Here is a 23,767-nt window from a genome sequence, read left to right as displayed (position 1 = left end):
CAATCTTTATCTAACTCCAAAGTTCTCAAACTTATACTGCTGTCTTTATCAGTAAAAAAAAGAAAAGAAATTATTTTTTAAATATACAACTACCTAACAGTAATTGTCAAAGAACGACAAGAAGAACACAGAACAGAGAGACACTGAGTGGCTACACAAAACTAGCCCCTCTAGATCAACAGGACTGGGGACATCTTGACCAGCACAAACCAAAGAAGATAAAAATCATCTGGCTTGAACATATATCAGAAGATTATTCTATAATATGGAGAAAGACATAAAAGATCAAGGCTCTAGACGGTTTGGCTCAGTGGACAGAGCGCTGGCTCGCAGACCTAAATATAAGGGCTAAAACGTTTACAGCGGTTCTCAACCTGTGGGTCGCAAGCCCTTTTGGGGGGGTCGAATGACCCTTTCACAGGGGTTGCCTAAGACCATTGGGAAACACATATATAATTACATATTGTTTTTGTGATTAATCACTATGCTTTAATTATGTTCAATTTGTAACAATGAAATTGGGGGTCACCACAACATGAGGAACTATATTAAAGGGTCGCGGCATTAGGAAGGTTGAGAACCATTGGTTTAGGAGAAAACTTAGAACAAAATCTTCATTATGTTAAAATAGAAATGGTTTCTTAGACATGAAAGCTAATAAACAAATGACAAAAGAAAAAAATAAATTGGACTTCATCAAAATTTAAAACTTTGTGCTTCAAACAACACCATCAAGAAAGTGAAAACAACCCACAGAACAGAATAAAATATTTGTAAACCATATACTTGATAAAATACTTGTATCTAGAATATAAAAGAAACTCTTACTACTCAAAAATGAAAAGATAAATAACCCAATCAATAACTTGTTACCAAACAATGAATTTAGTTCCAATGAGATCAAGGCCAAAATCAAAAACTTACTAGAAAAAAAACAAAAATGAACACGTAACAACCCAAAATCTATGGGACACAGTGAAAGCAGTCCTGAGAGCGATGTTCATAGCATTACAGGCCTACCTCAAGAAACAAGAAAAATCTAAAATAAACAATCTAACCCTACAACTAAGAATTAGAAGGAGAATGACAACAACAAAAAATGGGAAAAGGTTTGAATAAATATTTCTCCAAAGAAGATATACTAGTAAAAATAGTGAATAAGAAATGATACTCAATATTGTCAGTCATTAGAGAAATGCAAATCAAAACCACGATAACATATTTCACACTTTTTAAAGGATACAGAAAAATTTTAATAGCTTTCTTAAAAAGGAGACCAACCCTCAAAGGCTAAAATCTAAAATATTCATTCTCAATCATAGTGTCCCATCGCTCATATGCAAGTCTTTCTATGCAAAATATCACTCAAGAAATTTGTTGCTATTAAAGTACCAATGTTGCCCTGGGTGGTGTGGCTCAGTTGGGTGAGCACCATCCTGTGCACTGAAGGGTCATTGGTTCGATTATAAGTCAGAGCATATGCCCAGGTTATGGGTTCGATGCCCAGTCAGGGATTTTACAGGAGGCAATCAATCAAGGTTCTCTCTCTCTCTTTCTTCTCTCCCTCTCAAATCAATTAAAAAAAAAAAATTAAGTACCAGTGTTTGGCAATGATTAACTTTTTATATAATTAAAATTATTCAAGGCTATTCTTAAAATAATGTCTTTGTTAAATTTTTCTAATGGTATTTCTTGAGAAATAAAGAGAAAAGTTACAACTAGTAGGCAGAGACAATTACTCATTAGAGTGTATTAAACATGAGGATATTATCAAACATAACTCAGTCAGGGTTTGATTCCTTCCAGAAAGCCCTCCATACTCTTTGTTGGCCCTATAGCACCATAACCAGAAAAATGAAAGATCATTCTCTATTACTATCCCCTATAATAGTAACCAGAAGATATTAGTAAAATATTATCCCTGAAGATATGCACTACAAGTCTACCTATTTTGTTTGTTTTATTAAACTATCGCTTCTGATCAAATTGAAGGTCAGGTCAAAAGTGATCACAGGTGATTAATTTTAACAGTCTTCTAATCAAAACTGTTATCTCCTCCCTCTTTACCAAGTACCTAAAGCAAGCATGTCAAACTGTCGGCCCACAGGCTGCATGCAGCCCACAATGAATATTTTTGCAGCCCAGCCAATATAACAGCATGTAAGAAATGTTTTCATAAAAATTTTGTAACTTTTTACAATATCCTATTATACATAATTATTAATAATGAACCACAATGTTTGCTAATGACTGATTACTATGATTGCGTTGCGTTCATTTCCCTTAAGAGCCTTATGCAAAGGCGCACAATTTCTCTTCACTAATACCAGCAGCAAATATTTTAGCAGCTGATTGCCACATCATTAGTCTTGGACTCTGGTGTGTGCAACAGGAAATATTTCACTTTCGGAGAACAAGAAACATAGGTTTATTTGCATTACACTTATTAATTTGTTCAGTTATTCAATGTGTGGTAAGTTAATGTTCAAGAAAAATATTAATTTTTATTAAAATGTTCTATTATTTTATGTTAACAATTACTCATTTATTTCAGCCCTTTATATTCAACATGTCTCTATCAAAATAAACCTACGTTTCTATGAAAATTGAAGCTTTTGGTTTTTTTTGCGGCCTACATAAACTTAAACCTTGTTTATTTGGCTCGTATTAGCCTTTGAATTTGACATGCTTGATCTAAAGGAAAACCAAAAACAAACAAAATCCTACTTAATAAAAGGATAATATGCAAATAGACCAAACGGCAGAACAACCTAACAACCTGTCACTATAACGTGCACTGACCACCAGGGGGTGTGTGCCGAACACGGTGGGTATCAGCAGCAGGCCACAGAGCACAGAACATGGCGGGCATTGCCTGCAGAGGGATGTTGGAGCAGGTAAGCAGGGGCACCAGACCAAGGCGCGCCTCTGGTGGTTACCGAAAATTCTTTGCTTCTGTGCACTGCAGTCCCGCCCAGCGCTCACACCTGCTGTTGGTGCTGGCCCCACTCACACCCACTGCCAGCGCCCGGCACCAGCCCTGATTGCTCAACGCCATCAGCAGGTGCGAGCGGCAGCTGCTGGCCCCCATCGCCCCTCAGGGCTTCTCCATCTCCCCCTGCTCCTGACGGATGATTGGGGCCAGCAGTCGCCTCTCACACCCGCTGTCAGCACTGGCCCCGCTCACACCCACAGCCAGCACCAGAGCCACCGCTCACACCAGCTGCCAGTGCCCAGTGCCAGTCCTGATCACTCGGGTGATCAGCAGGTGCGAGCTGCGGCTGCTGGCCCTGAATGCTCCTAAGGGCTTCTCCACCTCCCCCTGCTCCTAAGGGGTGATTGGGGCAGCAGCCGCTACTCTCACCAGCTGATGGCGCTGGCCCCACTTGCACCCGCTGCTGGCGCTGGACCCAATCGCTCCACACTGTCAGTGGGTGTGAGTGGGACTGGCACAGTCAGTATGTAGGAGCGGCAGCAGCGGAAGCGGGGCTGCCAGCAGACAGGGGACCGGGGGTCGTGGCAGGAGGGGCTGGGCGGAGGCGCAGAGGATGGGCCAAGACCCACCCCTGTGCTCACCGCAGCCTCGAAGCCCACAGTTCCTTTCAAGGTGCACGAATTCATGCACTGGGCCCCTAGTAAATAAATAATAGTGCATGGCAGCATCTAAAATCAAATAACCAGGGATTTCCTGTTTTTTGTTCCTTTAGTCGGATGATTAATAAGGAAATATGGAAGAATCAAAGCACTCCTTAGATTTATAAAGTAAAAAACTACTGGCGCTTCTCATTAAGTATGTCTCACCACATACAATGGGAATCAATGATAGTGGACATCTGAAAACCCTACCATGACCCATATGGAGACAGTAGCCACTGAAGTTGTTTTAAGGGTATTTCATTTCCTCCCAGTTAATTTTTTTTTAATATTTTTTATTTGTTTTTCACAGAGAGGAAGGGAGAGGGATAGAGAGTTAGAAACATCAATGAGAGAGGAACATCGATCAGCTGCCTCCTGCACACCTCCTACTGGGGATGTGCCCGCAAGCAAGGTACTTGCCTTTGGCTGGAATTGAACCCGGGACCCTTCAGTCCACAGGCCGATGCTCTATCCACTGAGCCAAACCAGCTAGGGCCCGCCCAGTTAATTTTTAAATAGTCTAAAGCCCTATTGACAATATCTATTTGTTACTCCATGTCCTATTTTCTGATTTTTATCTAATACCTGTCAGTATACAGAAAAATCATGATAGCAAAACACTGAAAACTAAGGAAGAACCTAGAGTGCAACTTAAAATATACCATATATTGGGAGGTAACAACTCTGACTTCTATATGGCCTACTTGCCTGTAAGAAGTTTAAAAGGCTGGTTAGACTGTAGCAGTCCTTAACTACCACATCAAGATATCTGACAAGTAAACCTGATGTAGGAGATAGATATACTTTTAAAATATTTTGTTCAGCCATTACATCCTATGCTGCCAATCTCAGCATTTAATTTTAAATCATCTCAACAAAAGCTACTTTAAAGCTATGAAATGGGCTGATGTGCATATGAAATATTCAGTTCTGTTTTTACATTTCAAAATCCCAAGTTTAAAAACACAAAATATGTAATCTATTAATTATTTTTGTATTGATTCTACTTCCTGGCTATTTCTGTTCTCACATTTACTGTTAATATGAACCCTTCTTGATGGCTCTCATGGGTAAAAGATTCTAGTGACATACAGATCTGTAGGTGCACAAACATCCAGGATTTAGCCATGAACTAAATATCTAGCTACATCCACACCCGTAAATACATTCAACAGGCTTAGTGTTTGCTTGTCAAATTAGAAAAATTCAAAACACAATTTAGTTAAAGCAGTATTTTATTATTCAGCAGCTCAAAATATGCCCATTTTCCCCTAATGTAATATAGTAATTAGGAATTGCTATATTATGTCTGCTACCTGAAAAAAAAAAAAGTATATTATCTGAAAATTTTATGTAAATTTTGAAGTTCCTTTCACCTATATTGCTATATTGATTAGCAGTACCAACTTCTAACATTTTCCTTAATTATCCTGTAAGTCTAAAGTGGAGAGAGATAAGAAAAGCTCCTAACAAAATATACACTAATACTTAAAAGTATTTCTACTAATTATAAATTTAAAAGGATACAAGAAAGAAAGACTCAAAGATCTGTCTTACACTTAAACTGTAACAGTGAAAGAAAGAGCATAGGCAAAAGCTGTTACCAAGATTATAGAGATAATAGCTCCTTCTGCTTTAGATAATAAAAAGAGAGAAAGATTATGATTCACAGAGTTGAAGGACCCTAATTTCCTTTTCTCGAGGCTCTCACAAATACATGTTAGTGGGCACCGGAGAGACTGGGTTAAAAAGTGTACATATCTATGCCAATCCATATGACACAGCTTGAATTGTGATTCTGAAGTGGAGTCTTTCTATGCAAAGGGTGTACATTTTAATTTTTTATTCAAAGCTATGCTAATGCAACACATTCAGACCCTCTACTTAACTCTGCAGTATTCAGGCCTTTCCTATTGTACAGCTGTCTATTGCCTTTACTCTAATTTGCAAAGTATTTGATTAAATTGCTTTCTCACCCACTGAAATGACAGAATTCAGGTTTACGCTTCCAATTTGCTCCCAACACAGTGTGTCTACTACTGTTGTCACCACCTAAAATGAACCCCTTCTTCTTCTTGTATGAATTATGCTTGTGGCCCTACAAATATCAGTCTTATAAACTGAGATGTCTAATAAGAATCCTAGCTTTAAATTGAAGAAATGAAACTACCGCTTGTAAGGCATTATTAGTTACATTTTGTAAAGTTTGAATAGGCATTAATAATTTAATGTGTTTTTGTTTTAACAAAAATTATTTTTATAAATAAATTTTGTGGCCTCCTTAAACATTAAGACATCCAAGAGGCAGATATTGACCACCTAATAAATAATTTATATTTTATAACAGAAAGAAGTTGAAAATCAAAATCCAGTCCCAAAAGTTGTAGTTTTTAGCAAAATATTCCTTAATGAAACTCTCCACTAATCCTTGATCATGGTCATCAACAGATACTAAAACATATGTCCCAACTAGAGCCAGAACAGCATAATAGGATTGCTATAGAAAAAAATGTGGTCTAAGTTGTTAAAGATCTAAATAGCTTGTGACATTTTTTAGCCCTTCCCAGTTGTGGAATTTCACAAGAAAACATCATCTTGCAGAGAAATAAATTGCTGCTACAAGTACCTATGTACCACAAAGATGTTTAGTACTCTATCTTGAAGCAAGTATTAAACACGATTCTCCCCTTATTTAGAAACCATCAGAACAACATAATTTGAACTATGAAGTGGCCTCAAATTATACATATATAACATATATCATATATAAAATTTGGAAATTAAAAAATGATCCTGGGGTTTTGAGTAGACAATATTCAATGTTATACATTGAAATTAACAGCTACTGGGAGATGTTTAAAACTTTCTGTAAATAATGTAATAGTAATATATATGCTCATCTATCAGTTAGATGTAACTATCAACAGTATACTTAGTAGAGCTACATTTCCTGTCACATTCTCAACAAATCATCTATGACTTCGAGTAGTAGACTGAAGCCACCCTTCTCATAAGCCTCCACAATGTACACCTTTCATTTACATTTACACCTTTTATGTCAGCCATCCTTCAAAACTCAGAGGAAGCAGGTCCCTTCCGGCTGCATGATTTCTCCACGTGCCTTTGGCTTATCCCTTCCCAACTGCTGGGCAATTTTTTGCCTGCCGGTATTCTGCCACACTCAGAAAAACCATCCTTTCACCCCAGTCCCTGTTTTCCATTTCCAGCTAACGAAAGGACATTTTCACTTGATTGAGTTCTCATTAGGAAATCTCTCCAACCTCCCAGTACTGCGCCTCCCACAATCAGTTACACCAGTTACACTTTCCAATTTCAGTAGTAGAGCAGTTCTCAAACATTTCACTCCCATTTTGGAAATGTTCTCTAGTTCATTTTTACCACCTCTAGTCTAGCTCATCTGCCCTGCTTTTGGACTTCAAGTTTTGATTCCCCTAATCCTTCAAAATATGACTCCACTAACATTCTCACAAATCCCCAAACATGTACCTTTCACTCAGCCTTTGACTTTCACTCACTTTACTTCCTTGCCAAAAATGTACTTATCTCTCTTGTCAACTGAAATATGCATTCAAGAGTCCACTCAGGTCACACTTCTCGGAAAGATTTCTCTTTCTTCCCCTAACATCCCAGAGGATTTACAGTGCTCCAGTTAGTCTTCAGTTGTTCTGGACTCTTTCTCATTTCTAGTATTCTCTGTACATTTAGCTTAAATACGTATGGTCTAAAAAACAAATCTTTACAGAATGTGTTAAACATCTCCCAGTAGCTGTTAAGTTTATCGTATAAAACTGTATATTGTCTATCTTCTCAAAACTTCAGGGTCATTTTTAATTTCCAAATAACAGATATTTTTTCTATAGATTAAGTTCATCTTTGGAACAATAAGAATGTCAGTCATGAGAAAAATAGAAAGGGAAGAAAGGGTTATTTTACAGAAACAGATTTAAGTGAAGACTTATCTATGGGATTTCTGCATGCCCTCTAACTCCTTTTGTCTCAGACTCTCTCTGCAAGGATATTGAAACCTTGGAATCTAGGGATAGAGCCTCCTTCCAAATTAGAGGGCAAATTCATTTCCTGACCAAGATAGTGCCTCCCTCAAGATAATGCCTCCCTGCCGGGCAAAAGTTGGACAGCTTTGCAGAAACTCCTTAAAACGTGGGGACTGCCTAAGCTCAGAGTGCCTCAGCTGTGAAACAAACCCACTCTGTGCAAGCATCCACTTGGGCCAATTAAACACTGCCCCTAGTATTTGGGGACAATGAAAATGAAAAGCTCATGCTGCCTGCTGTGCCCTAAGTAATAAAGTCCTTTACCTCTGACCCAGAAGTCTCCTGTCGTTAGGCAGCATCGATGTAACTAAAGCAGGCTAACTTGTTAACCTGCAAGCTGGATCAACTCTCAAAATTTTTGTAGTTTAGGACAATTTCTGCATATTAAGTAAAAGTGAGTCTGTTCAAGGAATTTCTAGTTTACAAAAACAGAAACTATCGCATCAAATTCCATACATCTAACACACAATGACACGGCTAAATCTCAAAAACAATGTTAAGTGAATTCAAAAGTGTGAGAACTCCATGATTTAATGGTATGAGGTTCTACTACAGGTTAAGGTAGAGTGAGAGACCTCACAGTGGTGGTTGCTTCTTAGAGGAGGCACAGATGTGAGCTAAATGAAACCAAGAGGGAGTTTTCTGGAGTGATAGGAATGTTCTATATCTTGATTGAGGAGTTAGTTATAGAGATACACACAATATTCAAAAGACATCAAATGCCCCAATGAAGAACTATGTGTTTTGATGTATGTAAATCATGTTCAATAAGAAAGCATTACAAGTTCTGAAGAGCTTAACAGTGACTATGTTACAATCCCTTTTAGTGTCAGGATATAATAAGCCACAGAAACACAAAGACAGTACTGGCCACTCTCACATACATTCTTTTAACATGTTCTTTAGAGAGGTAGCCGCCATACAGGGATTTAAGAATGTGCACTACGGTTTGTACCCAGATATTTCCATTACTAGCAGAAGACCACCAGGCAACTTCCTTAACTTCTTCATGCCTGGGCTTCATCCTCTAAAACAGCGGTTCTCAGCCTGTGGGTCGTGACCCTTTGGGGGTCAACCAACCCTTTCACAGGGGTCACCTAAGACCATTGGAAAACACATATATAATTACATATTGTTTTTGTGATTAATCACTATGCTTTAATTATGTTCAATTTGTAACAATGAAATTGGGGTCACCACAACATGAGGAACTGTATTAAAGGATAGCGGCATTAGGAAGGTTGAGAACCACTGCTCTAAAATAAGTGTAACAAAAGTTCCTACCTGTGGCTTTGAGGATTCAAATAGGTAAAGCACCTAGTACATAGACAGCGTTCTCTAAATATTGTTATTACTACTTATTTAGAGCATAGGTCATGATAAAACAAGATTCACAATAAATCAATGTTTCTGTTAAAGTAGAAGAGTAGCATGCTTTTTAAAATCTAGTAAGTTCAATGTGCCCTCATTAGTAGGAATAGTAGGTGGACTATTTACTTATAATAATACTCCCAAATCATTTAATTAAAGCAATAGATTCACATCACAGTTTTTTACATGTTATTTGAAGCACAGGAAGAAATAAATGAAGTCGAATAAATGCTGCTCTGGGTAAAAGTCTCAAGTTCAGACAGACGCGCCTCATTTACTTTCTGATAACTATATTGTTAGCATTTCTTTTTGCCTTTTTCCCTAATGTAATGCATTTGAAAGTTGAAAATCCATTTGAATTCCAATCTCTGAAGAGTAAATTGATGACAAAACTTTTGAAACACACAAATAAAGGAAATATGTGAAAGGACAAAATCTGGAGTGTGACAGTTCAAAAACAAGGAGAGCAGGACAAAGGGGTGAATTCTCAGTGATGGAAAAGTTCTTGGCGAAAGCAAAAGGCAAGAGGTCAGAACAGAGCTGACCAGACTTCATGGCTCTGACGATCGGGCGACACTCTCTCTTTAGCATGTATGCCCCTGGCTAGCGTCCCCATAAAAAGGCACGTGTGCCACAGATGGACCAGAATCACATCAGCACTGTGTTCTCTAAAATTATTCCCAAGATGTTAAAAGGAATATACTTAGAAATGCAATAATGATGCAAAATTTCTATCCTTTCTCTTTTTTTTTTTTTGCTACTGCATCATTAAAATGTTTCTAACATCTAGTATTTCCAATACTTTGTATCCATTGTTATATGTCTGACAAATGAGGAATTTTATGTCACTTAATTTGCATGTCAGTAAACAACTTAAATGTAAAAGAAAAAATAATTACATTAATAAAAATATAAATTCCTAGGAAACAAGTCAAGTCATTGTATAATAAAGGAGGAACAAGCATATTGGGTCACTGTTTCAATCTGCCCCACTAGAAAATGTTGAGGCAAAGCGAAACTGACTCGGGCGACCTAGCAAAGTCCTTTCTTTGCTTAAGAATTACAACACCTGGTGTACAACAGTAACACAGTCAAAGAAGATGAGTTTCAGACTTTGAAATAAGTGGCTGTTTAAAAAAAATTAAACCCTACAATTGTTTTCATCTTTAACCCTTCTTATTTTCATGTTTCTTCTTTTTTAAAGCACAACAATAGTATACAGGGGTGGGCAAACTTTTTGACTGGAGGGCCACAATGGGTTCTTAAACTGGACCGGAGGGCCGGGACAAAAGCATGGATGGAGTGTTTGTGTGAACTAATATAAATTCAAAGTAAACATCATTACATAAAAGGGTACGGTCTTTTTTTTTCAATAGTTTTATTCATTTCAAACAGGCCGGATCCGGCCTGCGGGCCGTAGTTTGCCCACGGCTGGATAGCATGTGCCCCACACAGGAGTTGGAAAGAATAGAGATTACAATCCCTCCCAAACTATACTTTATCTCAGAGGCAGCATTACAGAAGAGGGTACCACACACTTCAGGGACCCACTATAACTGTGCAGACAACAAAATGTTATATGGGAAAAAGGCATTTTAATTACAACTACATTCATTTCTATCTTAAACATGTAAATTCAATAAGGTCACACTTCCTTTTCTTTTCTTCCCAGACATGAATAGTTCATCTGAAAACTTGATTTCAAGTGCACTACTTGAATTCTCAAACTGAACAAAGTATTCTGCACAAAAACATGCTATTGACAAAGAATTGTATATTATCATAAAAAGAACTTTTAGACTTTATTATAAAGCATATTTTCCTTTCCTAAGTACTTCCAGGTTTGAAGTCAAGAACATGAATTTTTTGTCCCAGAGCAACTCTCGTAGAACTGCCTATTTAAATCTTGATCTAGAAAAAAGAAACTTGTTCAAGTTTTCTATTTCCTATTAAAACCTACCACAACCCCTTAAATATGAGCAGTCTGGAGAGAGCCGAATTTGTAGTCCATGTTTCAAGGAGATGGGGATATTCTATTGGCAAATGGTCAGAGAATCAGGATCAACAGTTGTCTAAATAAAAAAACCTGTGATCAGAACCACCGGTTCTTTCCCTCCTTCCCAAATTCAAACTAACCACTGAGACATTTGGACTCCCATTCCTCTCCAACCCCTGTCACCACTTTAGTTTGGATTTGACCACTTCTACTTTGCTTCCTCTGTGACCTTTCTACCAGCAATCTTGTCCCACTCAAAGCAATGTTCCACACTAGCCATAATGAATGTCTAGGGTAAGCCTGACCATGATCTGTTCTTGACTACTGAAAAGTTAGCTCATACCTGATGAACCCACAGAATGTAGACCATCCCACTGGCCTGGCAGATGAAGGTACCACTGAGGCCTTTTAGTTGGCTGGCTCTTTGGGCCCTCTTAGATTCAGCTCTGCTTATTTTGGGCTCTGAGCCCTTCAAGTTTGTATGTCTTCATTCTTCCAGGTGAAAAACTGGGGTGTGAGAGACTCCAGATTTTCAATGTGAGACGTAGTGAGCTACATACAACATTTGGATTTGTGGCCAATTTCATCTATAAGGTAAACACCTTTGAGAGGTCCTTTCAAGCCTCAAGAATTGTGCACAGGCAGCCAGAAATTCAGTCTGGTTGAATTACGGAGGATTATTTCAAGGGACAATAATGGGTATTCCTAAATCTAAAAAAAAAAAAAAATAGCTAAATGGCAGCTGTTAGGGGACTCACAAAGTCTCAAGGCTAGCCCACTGCATACACAGCTGGGGCACTTAGGGAAATAAAGTAAGACAAGAAACTCAGACTTTCCTGAGTTTCATCATCAAAATCTAAGTAGATACAAGTTGGATTATTAAAAGCCAAAAAGGCATCTCCCACTATAAGGAAGTCTTCTCATGAAAGGAACAGATCTATTGTTAATAAAAATCTCGGTAGCCAATGTCACAGAATTGGTGGGCACAAGATTGAGACTTAAAAACTGTTAGAACGCTCGCCACCTAACTCTAAGACTAATAAGCTGGTCATGAAAGCAGTTTGCTGTAAAACACTACAAAATCCCCAACCCAGCAACATACCCCTCATAGGTATTAATTTCGCTCTGACAGACCCAAGGCTTAGTTTAATAAAACAGTATCCTTAAGTTTCAAGAATTACGCATGCTACCTGTTTAGTTTATGTCTGAGAACCGTGGTCCTAGAAGCTGTATCTATCTACAAAAATGGCAAAATCTTACTAAGCCAACCTAGAATTACAATTAGACAAGATCATTTAATAAGTGCACTTGAAAGTAAGGATTCCCAAGTCAAACAAACAGAATAGGATATCTTTTTTTTTTTTTTTTATGGTCATAAAACCCTCCAGAAAGCTTAGAGACGCCAAAATAGCTTCACTGAAAGATTGATTGCAAAAGGCTAAAGAAAAATTAAGGACATAAGAGGCACCTAAAACAAAGACTGTCAGGCTGATGTGACTCCTACTACTCCCCTCTGTTTACCTCAGGACTCACAGAGTCTATTCATCCTCTTTCTGAACTGCCTTTCCACTCAAAGAGACGAGAAGACCGTAAACCAAAGTCTACCAAGTTAGTGGCCTTACAGATGCCCCAATATGTACCCTCAAAGGAGTGCCCCCACATAGGCCCCTCTCAGGATTGACAAGACTGAGGGATTCTCCAGTAAACCGCAATCCAAACACCCAAGAGGGAACTAAAACTACAATTAATGCAAAACCTTCCTAAACTCTCTACTTTAAACACCACTCATCCCAGAGCCTGTAAATGGGATCCTGAAAAAACTGGCAGAAGTGAGCAAAGACTGAGAATTCTTACCAGTGTCAGTTCTCCTGGATCTCTGCCTGTCCTGAGTGCCCAATCGAGAGAGGAAGGTCGAATTTTATGTTGTCCCTTATTTTCCAAGTCCTGTTGGTTCCCCATCCTTTCTTTCCCAGGGACAGCTAATGCCTTCTTCTGTGTCTCCTTTTGTGTCCTGAGAACTTGGTTAGGCAACTGTCAAGTTGGTGGCCCCCAAAATATGGCCAGAAAGAAGTGTGGGCTTCAATCCATTTCAGATAGATATGGCTGGACAGAAATATGGGTTGCACTCCATTTGGGGCTAGTGTCAGACCTCAGGGGAATTGTCTACGTCTTCCTTTTGGCTGTCTTTGGGGGTGCCTCTCGATCTTGGGAGGGTGGAATCTTTTGCACCTTCTTTGGGGAAACCTCTTGCATTCAGCGAGTTGTTCAGTAATGCCACGAATATTTACAGATTGCCCCAACTGAAACCTGACAAGATATTTAAAAGGACCTTTTTTTAAGTAGTTCTATGGTTAGAAGTTGACCAATTTGGAAGCTGATATTCAGAGCCTGATGGGAACATTTTTTAGGCCTTCTCCCCTGAGCTAAATAAAACTATGTACACAGAGGGGAAGAAATCTAGAACACAGGAATCTTTTTATTTCCATCTTAGTAGAAGACCTTCTCCCTGATCTAGAGAAGCAAATAGAAGATAACAGAGTTGAATGGATGGTCAGTCCTTCGATGTAATATAGGTTGCAACCCAATTCTTTGAGGAATTAATAACACGTTGTCTTAAAAATCTAGTCCCTACAAGAACAGAACTGCAGCTCTAGAAGCCATCCAAACCCTATCTATCCTTTTTTAGCAATTTCAACACCTCCCTATTCATCTATAAACACTTGTAAGTGTTGTCAAAATCTGGATTCTGGAAACAAAAGTCCTTCTCGGAGGAACTTGCATTCTTTCCCAGTGCCTTTGTGATGTAAATATCCTCCCAGTCTTTTCTAAATACTGGGGGCCATCTCTTTGAAATACTACAAACTTCAGGGAGGTAATTCTTATCAGAAGGAAAGGCTATTTGGAAACTAGGCCAATGGGAAAAAAAATCTTTTAAAAGTTGAAAGCTGCCCGTGCAGGTAACCTTAATTGATTCCATCTGCCAGAAATACAATTTAGATCCAGCTGTTCTTTAATAAACTAGTGAGTTTTGCACCTTTGTGCCCTCAAAACAGTCTTTTCCCTTTCTAAATTTACAATGAAGTTGTTGTTGTGTTTAGACTTAAAATTCTTGTGATTTCCCCGCCCCCCCCCCCCCCCCAGCCCAAAGATGATAGAAGGAAATACAAGGTAAACTCCTCCCCCACAACATTTTAAAGATAGGAAAAGATCTGGGGGCTAGAATGGATCGAAAGGAATGCCATCTGTTTCAGCACCAATTGCTCAACTCTCTAAACTGCATGAAGAACTCTTGGTGGTGTCACCTGTAAAATACCACCTGCTGCTTCCAAGGTCCAAAGCCGCTGTGTTTGTGTCTACAACTCAGAATCGGCTCTTGGGACAGTCACTCACTCCGCTGTGAATGAGTCGACACGCCTCCACAAGGAGCAGGTCACGCATGAGCCGGGGGGCAGTCCTCCATCTCTGACAGTCTCTGATTTAGGAATGCAACTTACTTATACTCAACAAAGTCCAGGAGAGACACAGCGAAGCGGGGAGTTCACTTCCAGCCCAAACTGGGTGGAAGTTACAGAAGCCTTGACCACGAGCGGCGGGGCCCACCTCAGGTCACTGTAATGAAAGCCGCTGGACGGAAGCCCACAGAATTCAGCAGCCAGCTGGGTCTTCCAGGGGCTGGTGGGGAAACTGTGCAAACCTGCTCACCCTCTCTGCCCTGAGCGCGGTGAGGACAGCGCCTTCCTGCAGCCCAGCCCACGCCCGTCTCCTCTCGGTCCCAGAGCGGACAGGAGGACGGGCGCGTGGAGGCGGCCACCTGTGGGCCCCGGCGTGGATGTGGGGCTCGTGGACCCCACGCGTGCGCAGCGACGGAGGCGCCGGCTGGTCCGCGCGCAGGGTCTCGCCAGCACCAGGGCCCGCCACGTGGTCTCCATAGCAACAGCAGTGCTGGCGGCTAAGCTCTCTCGCGCCCAGAGGACCCTCAAGGTCAGAGGTCATCTCTGTGGCAACACAAACTTCCCGCGCTACGGCGGCTCGGGCGGGCCACTTCTGTCGCATTGCGCAGGGGAGCCCCCGGCACGCAGAGGCGAGGAGCGAGCGCGGTGGTCGGTCCCCGGGGATCTTGGCCGCGGGTCACACACCCCAAGGAAGACCGCGCCTCGCCTTCCTACCCCTCCTGTCAGGGCTCAGTGAGGCCGACTCGGAACCGGCGTGGGTCGGACCGCCGAGGGGCCCGGCTCCTGGAAGGAGATCCGCGCCGCAGAGGCGGCCGGCTCTGGGCTTGCAGAGAACAAACGATCACAGAGGCTCTCGGAGCGGGGCTCTGCCCCAAGCCGCGCTTCCGCTTCTGCCAGGCCTCGTCCTGCAAGCTCCGGTCTCCCGGCCCGAGGCCACAGGCCCAGCGCCTCGCCTTGGACAGTGGCTCCGGCCAGGAGCCCGCTGAAGAGCTGAGTGTGCTGGTGGGACGTGCAGCAACTACAAGTTCGAGGATGGCTGCTTCACAAAAACACGAGCTGCCGCGGGGTGGGGGGAGGGCACCCCCCTTCCAGCCTCCTGGAACCGGCAGCCTGGAGGTGCAGACCCTCGAGGACAAGAACATGCCCCGGGAAGGGCCCGGGTACCATCTTCAGAGAAGAGTTCGCAAAAGAAAGGAGGAACACGACCGTTTCTGCGGACCGTCTTCCTTTTTAAGGAGAAGAAAAGCAAAGACTAGAAAAGAAAATGACTGCTTTCTCCTCTGGCAGAGGGACACGAATGGTGCCCCTTCTGTTTAAAGGCCGCGGGTGCCAGAAGGGGAGAAGTTCACTTTCTCAGAGAACCCGATTTTTCACTGTTGATTCCGTTAATAAAAATGCATTAAAAACCTGCTGGGTTGTCATAACCAGAGCTTTGGTCAGGGGACAGTGATAAAGGCAATAGTGCCCAACAATTGTTGGGTGACTTTCTGAGACGTTGTTAGTAGATTAAATAAATAAGAACTGATGTGTTCCCTATAAAACGTGTCTGCATTGTACCTCTTTTTGCCTTTATGTTTAGGAAGGCCCTAAGGATTCTTCCTTGCAACTTCCCTTGCCTTCATCATTCTGCCTTCTACATTCTGACCGAAGCAGAAAGTTAGTTTGTAGCCACGAGAGAAATACACACACACACACACACACACACAAAATCATCAGGACAGACTTGGTCCTTACAAAGCAGAAAATAAGCTAGTATATTTCTTGAGGCAAATGGAGGAACTGAAAAGTCTCCCTCAGAAAACTCCCTCCCCTTCAGTGCTCAGGTTCGACGCATAACTAAATATAGTATGAAACCCTAAGAAACATCACAAACTGAAGCCCTAAGAAACATCACAAACTGAAGCCCTAAGAAACATCACAAACTGAAACCCTAAGAAACATCACAAACTGAAACCCTAAGAAACATCACAAACTGAAGCCCTAAGAAACATCACAAACTGAAACCCTAAGAAACATCACAAACTGAAGCCCTAAGAAACATCACAAACTGAAGCCCTAAGAAACATCACAAACTGAAACCCTAAGAAACATCACAAACTGAAACCCTAAGAAACATCACAAACTGAAGCCCTAAGAAACATCACAAACTGAAGCCCTAAGAAACATCACAAACTGAAGCCCTAAGAAACATCACAAACTGAAGCCCTAAGAAACATCACAAACTGAAACCCTAAGAAACATCACAAACTGAAACCCTAAGAAACGTCACCCAGACTATGGAACTGAGCAGGTAGATGTGTCAGTAGGAATTTCCCTGACCCACCGCCCCTGCTGGAGATGGTACTAACTTGGGCTCGACGATGTTATTAATAATACAGGCACAATGTAATGTTTCAAATATACCATTCAAACATCCCAACTGTTTCCGCTTAAGGCATAGGAAAGTATTTTGAATAAATGCTTCCATTTTGAGACATCTACACAGTATTTATAGAAAGCTTATGAGTCAATGGAATGAGTTATGATGCCAAAATGTACAAAGGAGTGATAACTTTGGTTGTTATTCTTGCTACCATATGTATAACAACACTTCACAAAAGTCCCCAATGTTTGTGTTGCTAAAACATGGAAGACTGGTTTTGAACATTTTTAAAGGAATGATTCCCGGTAGGCAAAGCGAAATATGGTATAGAATTAGCTTTAGCACCTTCTCAAAGCAATGCATCATTTGAAAAAAAAAATGGTATCAGTTATGGATGGAGTCTAAAGTGAGAAGAGGCTGGAATGGGGTCAGCCAAAGTCATCTTCATCTTTAAAGCCAAGTTTAAAGTTTAGATTATCATGCATTGGATTTCACACTCGTTAACCTGGATATAAATTTCAAATAAGAAAAATCCACTCTCCCAATCAGTCAATACTATGAAGCCTATCTAAAATGCCATACCTGAGTTCATGAAGTGACACTGCTCTGCAAAACCCATTTTGCGACTTCAGTAACTCAAACTTCCTGGATGCAGTTCAACCCAACTCATACTACACGAGATCCCACTCTAAAGACAAGCATGTGAGAAGGAGAACCCTTCACCTGAATGGTGTTCCAGGTATGCAGTCTGAGCTTAATGTCTCCATCTGATATAGGCTCAGTGTTTAGAAATTCAGGTTTGTGGCCCATTTGTGGCTCGCCCAGCTCTAGAGGATGAGTCGGCAGGCTCAGAAGGAGGAGTGAAAAATGCTTACACTTTTGTCCTCCCTCTCTCCCTATCTTCTTATTTCTAAACGCCATGACAGCCCTTGATGTAAAGGAAGTAGCTTTAAAAGAACCATCTGTATTGAAATGAGTAACAGTGCCATACCAGGTGTTTTGCCACCTAAAACAGCTTAGGGAAAGGCAAAAGCAGAGCTGAAAGACACCAAAACGAGAGGAAATAGAAAGTGCCAATAAATTCTGCGAAGCCCTACTTGTTTCATCTCCAAGTTACAGGGTAGAGAGGGAAACTGAGTTCAGAAAAGGACACACTCAGGGCCTCAAGTGTGTGGGATTTTCTAAATATGCTCTGCAAAAGTAGATCTAGGGCATCTGCTTCCTGCCCCCCCTTGCACTCAATAAAAATTAACTTCAATTACAATTCATCTAAAAATCTGTGCTTTCTAAGATCCTCTCATTCCATGGAAGTTTGGGGGACTCATCTGTATGGTTGAGTGGCTGTATGTATTCAAGGGTCTGTGACTTCCTGTGCTTGTTGTAGAGTATGTGTCTGAAAAGATAGTCATGACATGACCTTAGTATTTATCTTTATTGCGTACTTTTTTTCCAACCACATTTCTTTCCTTAGCAGGGTCAAAGTTCAATGACCTAGATTATTTCTCAAACTGGTCTGTTCTGGCTAGTCTATATTATCATTACTGGTTTAAAGAGACATAGCAAACCCTCCACTAGGCAAAACAAGTGCCTTGGACTATTTATCTTTATTGTGTACTTTTTTTCCAACCACATTTCTTTCCTTAGCAGGGTCAAAGTTCAATGACCTAGATTATTTCTCAAACTGGTCTGTTCTGGCTAGTCTATATTATCATTACTGGTTTAAAGAGACATAGCAAACCCTCCACTAGGCAAAGCAAGTGCCTTGGACTTATTCCTATGTAATGCTTTGCCTACAATACAGTCATCTTGCATGACATACAGTGAAAACTGAAGCAGGTAACATTTATTCTAAACACTTAACAATTGCTGTGCTGGGAAAGTAGGACATTTAAACTGTGTGTGTGTGTGTGTGTGTGTGTGTGTGTGTGTGTGTGTGTGGTCTTGGATAATAGTTAGTTGTATTGTGAGATTTTGTTTATTTTTATTAAGATAATAAATATATATCCAGGATTTCTAAGCTATTACCATTTATTTTTAAAAGCACATATTCTTCATGTTTTACGTAAAAACAACTACAAAAAACCTATTTCATTAACACCTCTAATTTAAATACTAATTAATAACTTGGGTAAATGAATACCTTTGCCCTTAAGTTCATGGCTCTATTATCTGTTTATTTTCACACCAGCCTGATTATATAGCAGAACTCTGAAATTCCTCCCAGTACCTACACTTGTTGACAGTTTAAAGAATTGGCAAATTATTTTATAATTTGCAAAGATTAGGAAGGAAAATTAATCTCATAAGAAGTCTGCACCAAATTTATGATCCTAGTACTGGTATTTTGTGGTATTCTGCCAAGCTCCTTAGTTTGAATATAGTTAATTGTCTTCATTTTAGATTTAAGATAACATAATAGGTAGTAGTCAATCTGTTCTTTTTGGTTTTAACAGTCAAGAGGATTTTAGTCTTTGCTTTATTTTAATTACCCAATTAACTTCTTAGTTATACTGCTATCTTGGGATCAAAAACCTGCAAATGATTTTAGGCTTAGTGTTAATAGCAGAAAGAGAATGGAACTCGCCAACTACAATACTGAAAGGGAATGACTAGGCATGAGTATATTCCAGCTCAAATAACAAAAACTTTTAGAAGGTGGGATTGATAGTGTGACACATTAAAGTTCTATTATTAAAATAATTTACAAAAGGCTCCAACTTCCAGGTCGGAAAGTTAACCCTTATCAATCCAAGACTAAACTAGAGTAGTTGGTGATGTTGTTAGCACACTTTGAGTTAACCCATCAAATCACACACAAGTGCTTTAGCATTCATAAGGTTCAAAATTGCTCTAAAAATAATTTGTCATTTGTTTGACACCTTCCAAACCACTTTGGAAGAATAAAAGGGCATCTACTTTATCCCAGAGAGATGAAAATGAGGGAGGTGAGGGAAGTATAATGAAAAGATCTTGCATCTTGTGTTGGGGGAAATTAGTGTTTCCAGTGAAACTTTACCATATATAAAGGCCAGTAAGGAAACTTCTGAGTTGGTGCTGAATTATTTCCCACTCTCCAGTACTATGGAGGGACAGAGTTCAAGGTCCCTAGACAAATGGCTGAGTCTTAAAAAACAACAACACTTTTGCAATATTCCTTTCTCTAAATCTTTTCAGAGGACGCAAGACGTCTTCAAAACCCACTATTTTTACTGTGTGAAGGAGTAACCCCTCCTTTCCAAGCCCTTGGCTAGTCCCACTTTGGGAAGTCTTGTAAAAAGGGAGTTCACATTCACTTGTGAGATAGTGTTTGGAATCTAGGACCGACCAAGGCATCAACAAGTGTTGGGCTGGATGCTGGGCTTGGGGTACCCCTCGCCGCTGAATTGGCAATGCGGCTGGTAAAGGGACAACACTGCTCTCTGCTTGGGTGATGCTCTGGTGATGCTGGTCTCACCTCCGAGCTGCTAAAGGCGGAGTCGAAAGAGAAGGGTAAAGGGCAGGCAGGGGAGGGAGGACTCGGAGGAGGCAGGAACCGACGGCACGGAGAGATACAGGTTAGAGCTGAAGCAGCACGGGGAGGAGGAGCTCAGGACAGAGGCACAGAGCCCACTGCAGCACCGCGCCCGCGGGCCAGCGGCTACTCCCAGAGCCTCAACAGCCACCCAAACTTCCTAGCTGGGGCAGCTGCCCAGTGTCCTCCGCTGCACCCGAGCAGCTATCTGCCCTTTTGGACCGTCTAACCACTCGCCGTTTCTCATCTGCGGCAGCAGCGGGGACTTCACCGGGTGCTCAGCCTCCACACCCACCGCCTCCACCCCGCCTACCCACACCTCCTCCTCTCCCTCCGTACCCGCAGGCGCAGCACCCCTCGGAGCGCGCCGCCCCAGCTCCAAGGCTTTTGCAAGGCTCCGGGGGCCGGGAGGCAGCAGCCACTTGCTGCCCAGCGGCTGGGGATCCGGGTGCCCGCGCGGTCCCCGGCGGAGCTCAGGTTGTCAGGGCGGCTATGGGGAGCCATGATCTACTACACCGCAGTGCCAGCGTCAGGAGCTTCCAGGGCCCCCGGCTGTCGCTGCAGGAGGGCCCTACCCTCACCCCCGCCCCCGAAAGCCGCCCCAGACACCAACACCCGGCCCCCTGGTTCCTCCCCACCCAGAACCGAGCCGCGTGACGACACACACCCCCTATGCCGCCGCGCACCGCTCCCAGGCCCGCTGTGCCCAAGCTTCTCGCCAGTGTGCCGCCGCCTCCACCACGCAGCCCTCCGGCCTGGCCTCCCTGGGCTGCTCTCCCGCAGCTCCGCGGCCTCCCCGAAACACCTCAGACAGAAATACCAGACAGCGAACCCGGGTACCCAACTCCTCGAATCACCTGCATTTGCATTTCTTATGTAATGTACTGCAAGTTTCCCAGTTGGAGCCCTTTGGAATGGGGGCGCAAGATCACCGGAGGCTGACACGGGGACTCACGGCCGCCCGGCTCCCACTCAGGGGTCGCCGGCGTAGGGCTGTGATTCTGCTTTGTAAATGGGGGTTTAGTTACATACATTAGGGGGGACCGAGCTAGTCTTCTCGGTCTGGAGTCCCCCCAGCCATAGAAGCCCTGCTCAAGTATTCCCAGCAGCAGGAGGTGCGGGAGGCAGACCCCGGAATGAGTTAATACTCCGGCACCGGGAGCGGGAGGGGGAGGGAGGCGGGGGCTGACGGAGGAGCGGGGCGCGAGGGAGGGGGCATCTTTTACTTTGAGTAGAGGTGATGGGGTGGCGAATATTGTGCAAGCTAATCAGAAAGTCTAGAGCAGGTTCCGGGCACCGAGCTACGTCCCTGAACCTGCAGCAGAAGTAAGGAGAGCTCGCGGTTCTTTTTTTCCTGGCAACTACGGAAGCTTCATCTGCCTCGGGCAGAACCTTGAGCCAAACCCCTTCCATTCCACCAAACATCGGCAACCAAATACATTTAAAAAAAAAAAAAAAGTTTCCTCCTCCCTCCTCCTGATGGATGGTGTCACAGCCAAGAGAAGCTGATAATGGTGTTCTGGCTCACCGACCGATCCAGCTGTTACTTGTTTATCCATGCAACACCTCTACATGCAACACTGTCCTGGTTCCTTCTCTGCCTCCCTCGCCTTTCTGCATAGCAGAACTGCAGATCTAGCTCAGTGAGCAACAGACAGGTTATTACGAGGAAAAGCATAACACGATGCATGGTTTGCTTACCAGTTGGGTTCTTGTTTTTCTTAAGACTCTTGCCACAAAGACACTGCAGCATATGCGTTCCTTTGCTGAAAATGTTCCAAAGAAACCACATTGATTTGGGCGAAAAGCAATCCAGCAGCTTAGACACCCTGAGAAAGAAGAGATCCTTGTGGTTGCATAATAATAATTTGAAATCAGTTCTCCTGAAGAGGGGCACCGGTTTTACCATAGGAAAAACGATAATATTCCGAATCTTCTCCCAGTTTTTTCCCCTCACGTGGTATATTTCTTTGAGACTTCTCAGTGACTGTTTTTTTTCGGCCAGGATGAATGATTTATCTCTCTTGATCACCACTGGGTTATTACCAAAGGGTTGGGGGAAAAGTCCTTTTTCAGCATGAAGCCAAACAAAAAAGCCAAGAAATCCCAACTGAGCTCAGAACTAATCAGGGAGAACAGTGATGCACAAAAGATCGCCAAAGAGAAAACCATAGCCTTTACTTGATCGCTATGAGGATGGGTGGGTCTGCAGAAGGCGAAGCAGGATTCATCTCAGTGAGAGAAGACTGCCATTGTGTAGTCCCTAGGAGAGAAGGGGGGGAACCAAAGGAGAGAGAGAAAGAAAGGAAAAAGAAAGAAAAAAGAAAAAAAACCACCGGTACACACACTCACACACCAATACCACCTCCGAGATTGAGAGTCTGACAGCCGAAGACACAGCCGCCCAGTGTCGATTTTTTTGTTTTTATAATCAATCGCCAGTGCCCAGTGGGATCGGGTTGAACCTGCAGTTCTCAAATCACCACGAAGAAAAGATGCAAATCTAGGTGCCCCCTCCCCTGGTCAGGCCGGCAGCAGGTAGAGAGCGCCACAGATCCCCTTCCTCCTTCTTCTCACTCGCCCAGTTCCCAGCCGCGGTGAGCATGAGGAAAACCTCCCCTCCGGATTCCTCGCCCAGTCTCGGCTGTGAGTTACTGGCATTAGAGGGAGGAGGAGGAGGAGTTGAAGTTTGCATTGAAAAGACTGGCTTTCCATGACGTAGCCACGTGCTCTCAGACCCGTCACCAGTGAGATGCTTCAGCCCGCCCAGGGAGGGCAGTGTCACTGCAGTCCCTCCGCTAGTTCCCGTCCTGAAGTCCCCCAGCCGCCCGCACCGGCCCCAGCCTTGGACCCTCTCCCTCCTCTGCCCAGCATGAGGAGGCTTGCTGATGGCTCCAGGAGCCATCTAACAGACCTTTCTGTTAAAAGTGAATTTGGAAAAGAAAAATGAACAATTATAATAAGTAAACCTTAAAAAAATACATGAGGGGGGGGGACTTAAAGAGAAACAGTAGTTTAATACCACTCTTCACAGCTTACATGAGTTCCACCTTATCTTTTCAAAAGCAGCATCTAAACCATTAAGGAAAACTCACGTTCCTTTAGTTCGTATTATTGGAATCCTACTTAGCGTGCTGTTTGGAAAATATAAACTAGACATAGGACAAACAAATATGTACTTGCAGAAGCAGCCTGTTAAAAGGGCAACCACTAAAATCTAGGTGGTAAGATGTGTTTTGGTAGGGAGGGCCATATGTACATGGGAAATAGTATGCCTTGTCTAGACAATTAATTCATTATCATCAAATAATTTTTTGAACAGAAAGCACTCTGCTTAAATCACACCCTAATTCATTGCTTGTTTCT

The 23,767-nt window shown here is 42.3% G+C and overlaps 1 protein-coding gene across 2 annotated transcripts in view; it reads right to left on the bottom strand.

Annotated features, from left to right (window-relative positions):
- FGF14 (fibroblast growth factor 14) overlaps positions 1–23,125 on the bottom strand; it is a 569,134-nt gene extending 546,009 nt beyond the window's left edge. The window contains exon 1 of one of the 2 annotated variants that reach the window (XM_081082495.1): positions 22,103–23,125. In XM_081082495.1, coding sequence (XP_080938621.1) covers positions 22,103–22,310 — 208 coding nt within the window. In that variant the 5' untranslated portion in view covers positions 22,311–23,125. The remainder of the gene's footprint in view (positions 1–22,102) is intronic. The other variant, XM_081082494.1, reaches the window with a different exon arrangement.
- Positions 23,126–23,767: the final 642 nt, after the last annotated feature.

Source organism: Myotis nattereri (genome assembly GCF_964212035.1).
Source record: "Myotis nattereri genome assembly, chromosome: 2".
In the NCBI taxonomy this organism is placed as follows: Eukaryota; Metazoa; Chordata; class Mammalia; order Chiroptera; family Vespertilionidae; genus Myotis; species Myotis nattereri.
Note: the sequence above shows the minus strand (reverse complement) of the source record. Positions and strands in the feature narration are given on the sequence as shown.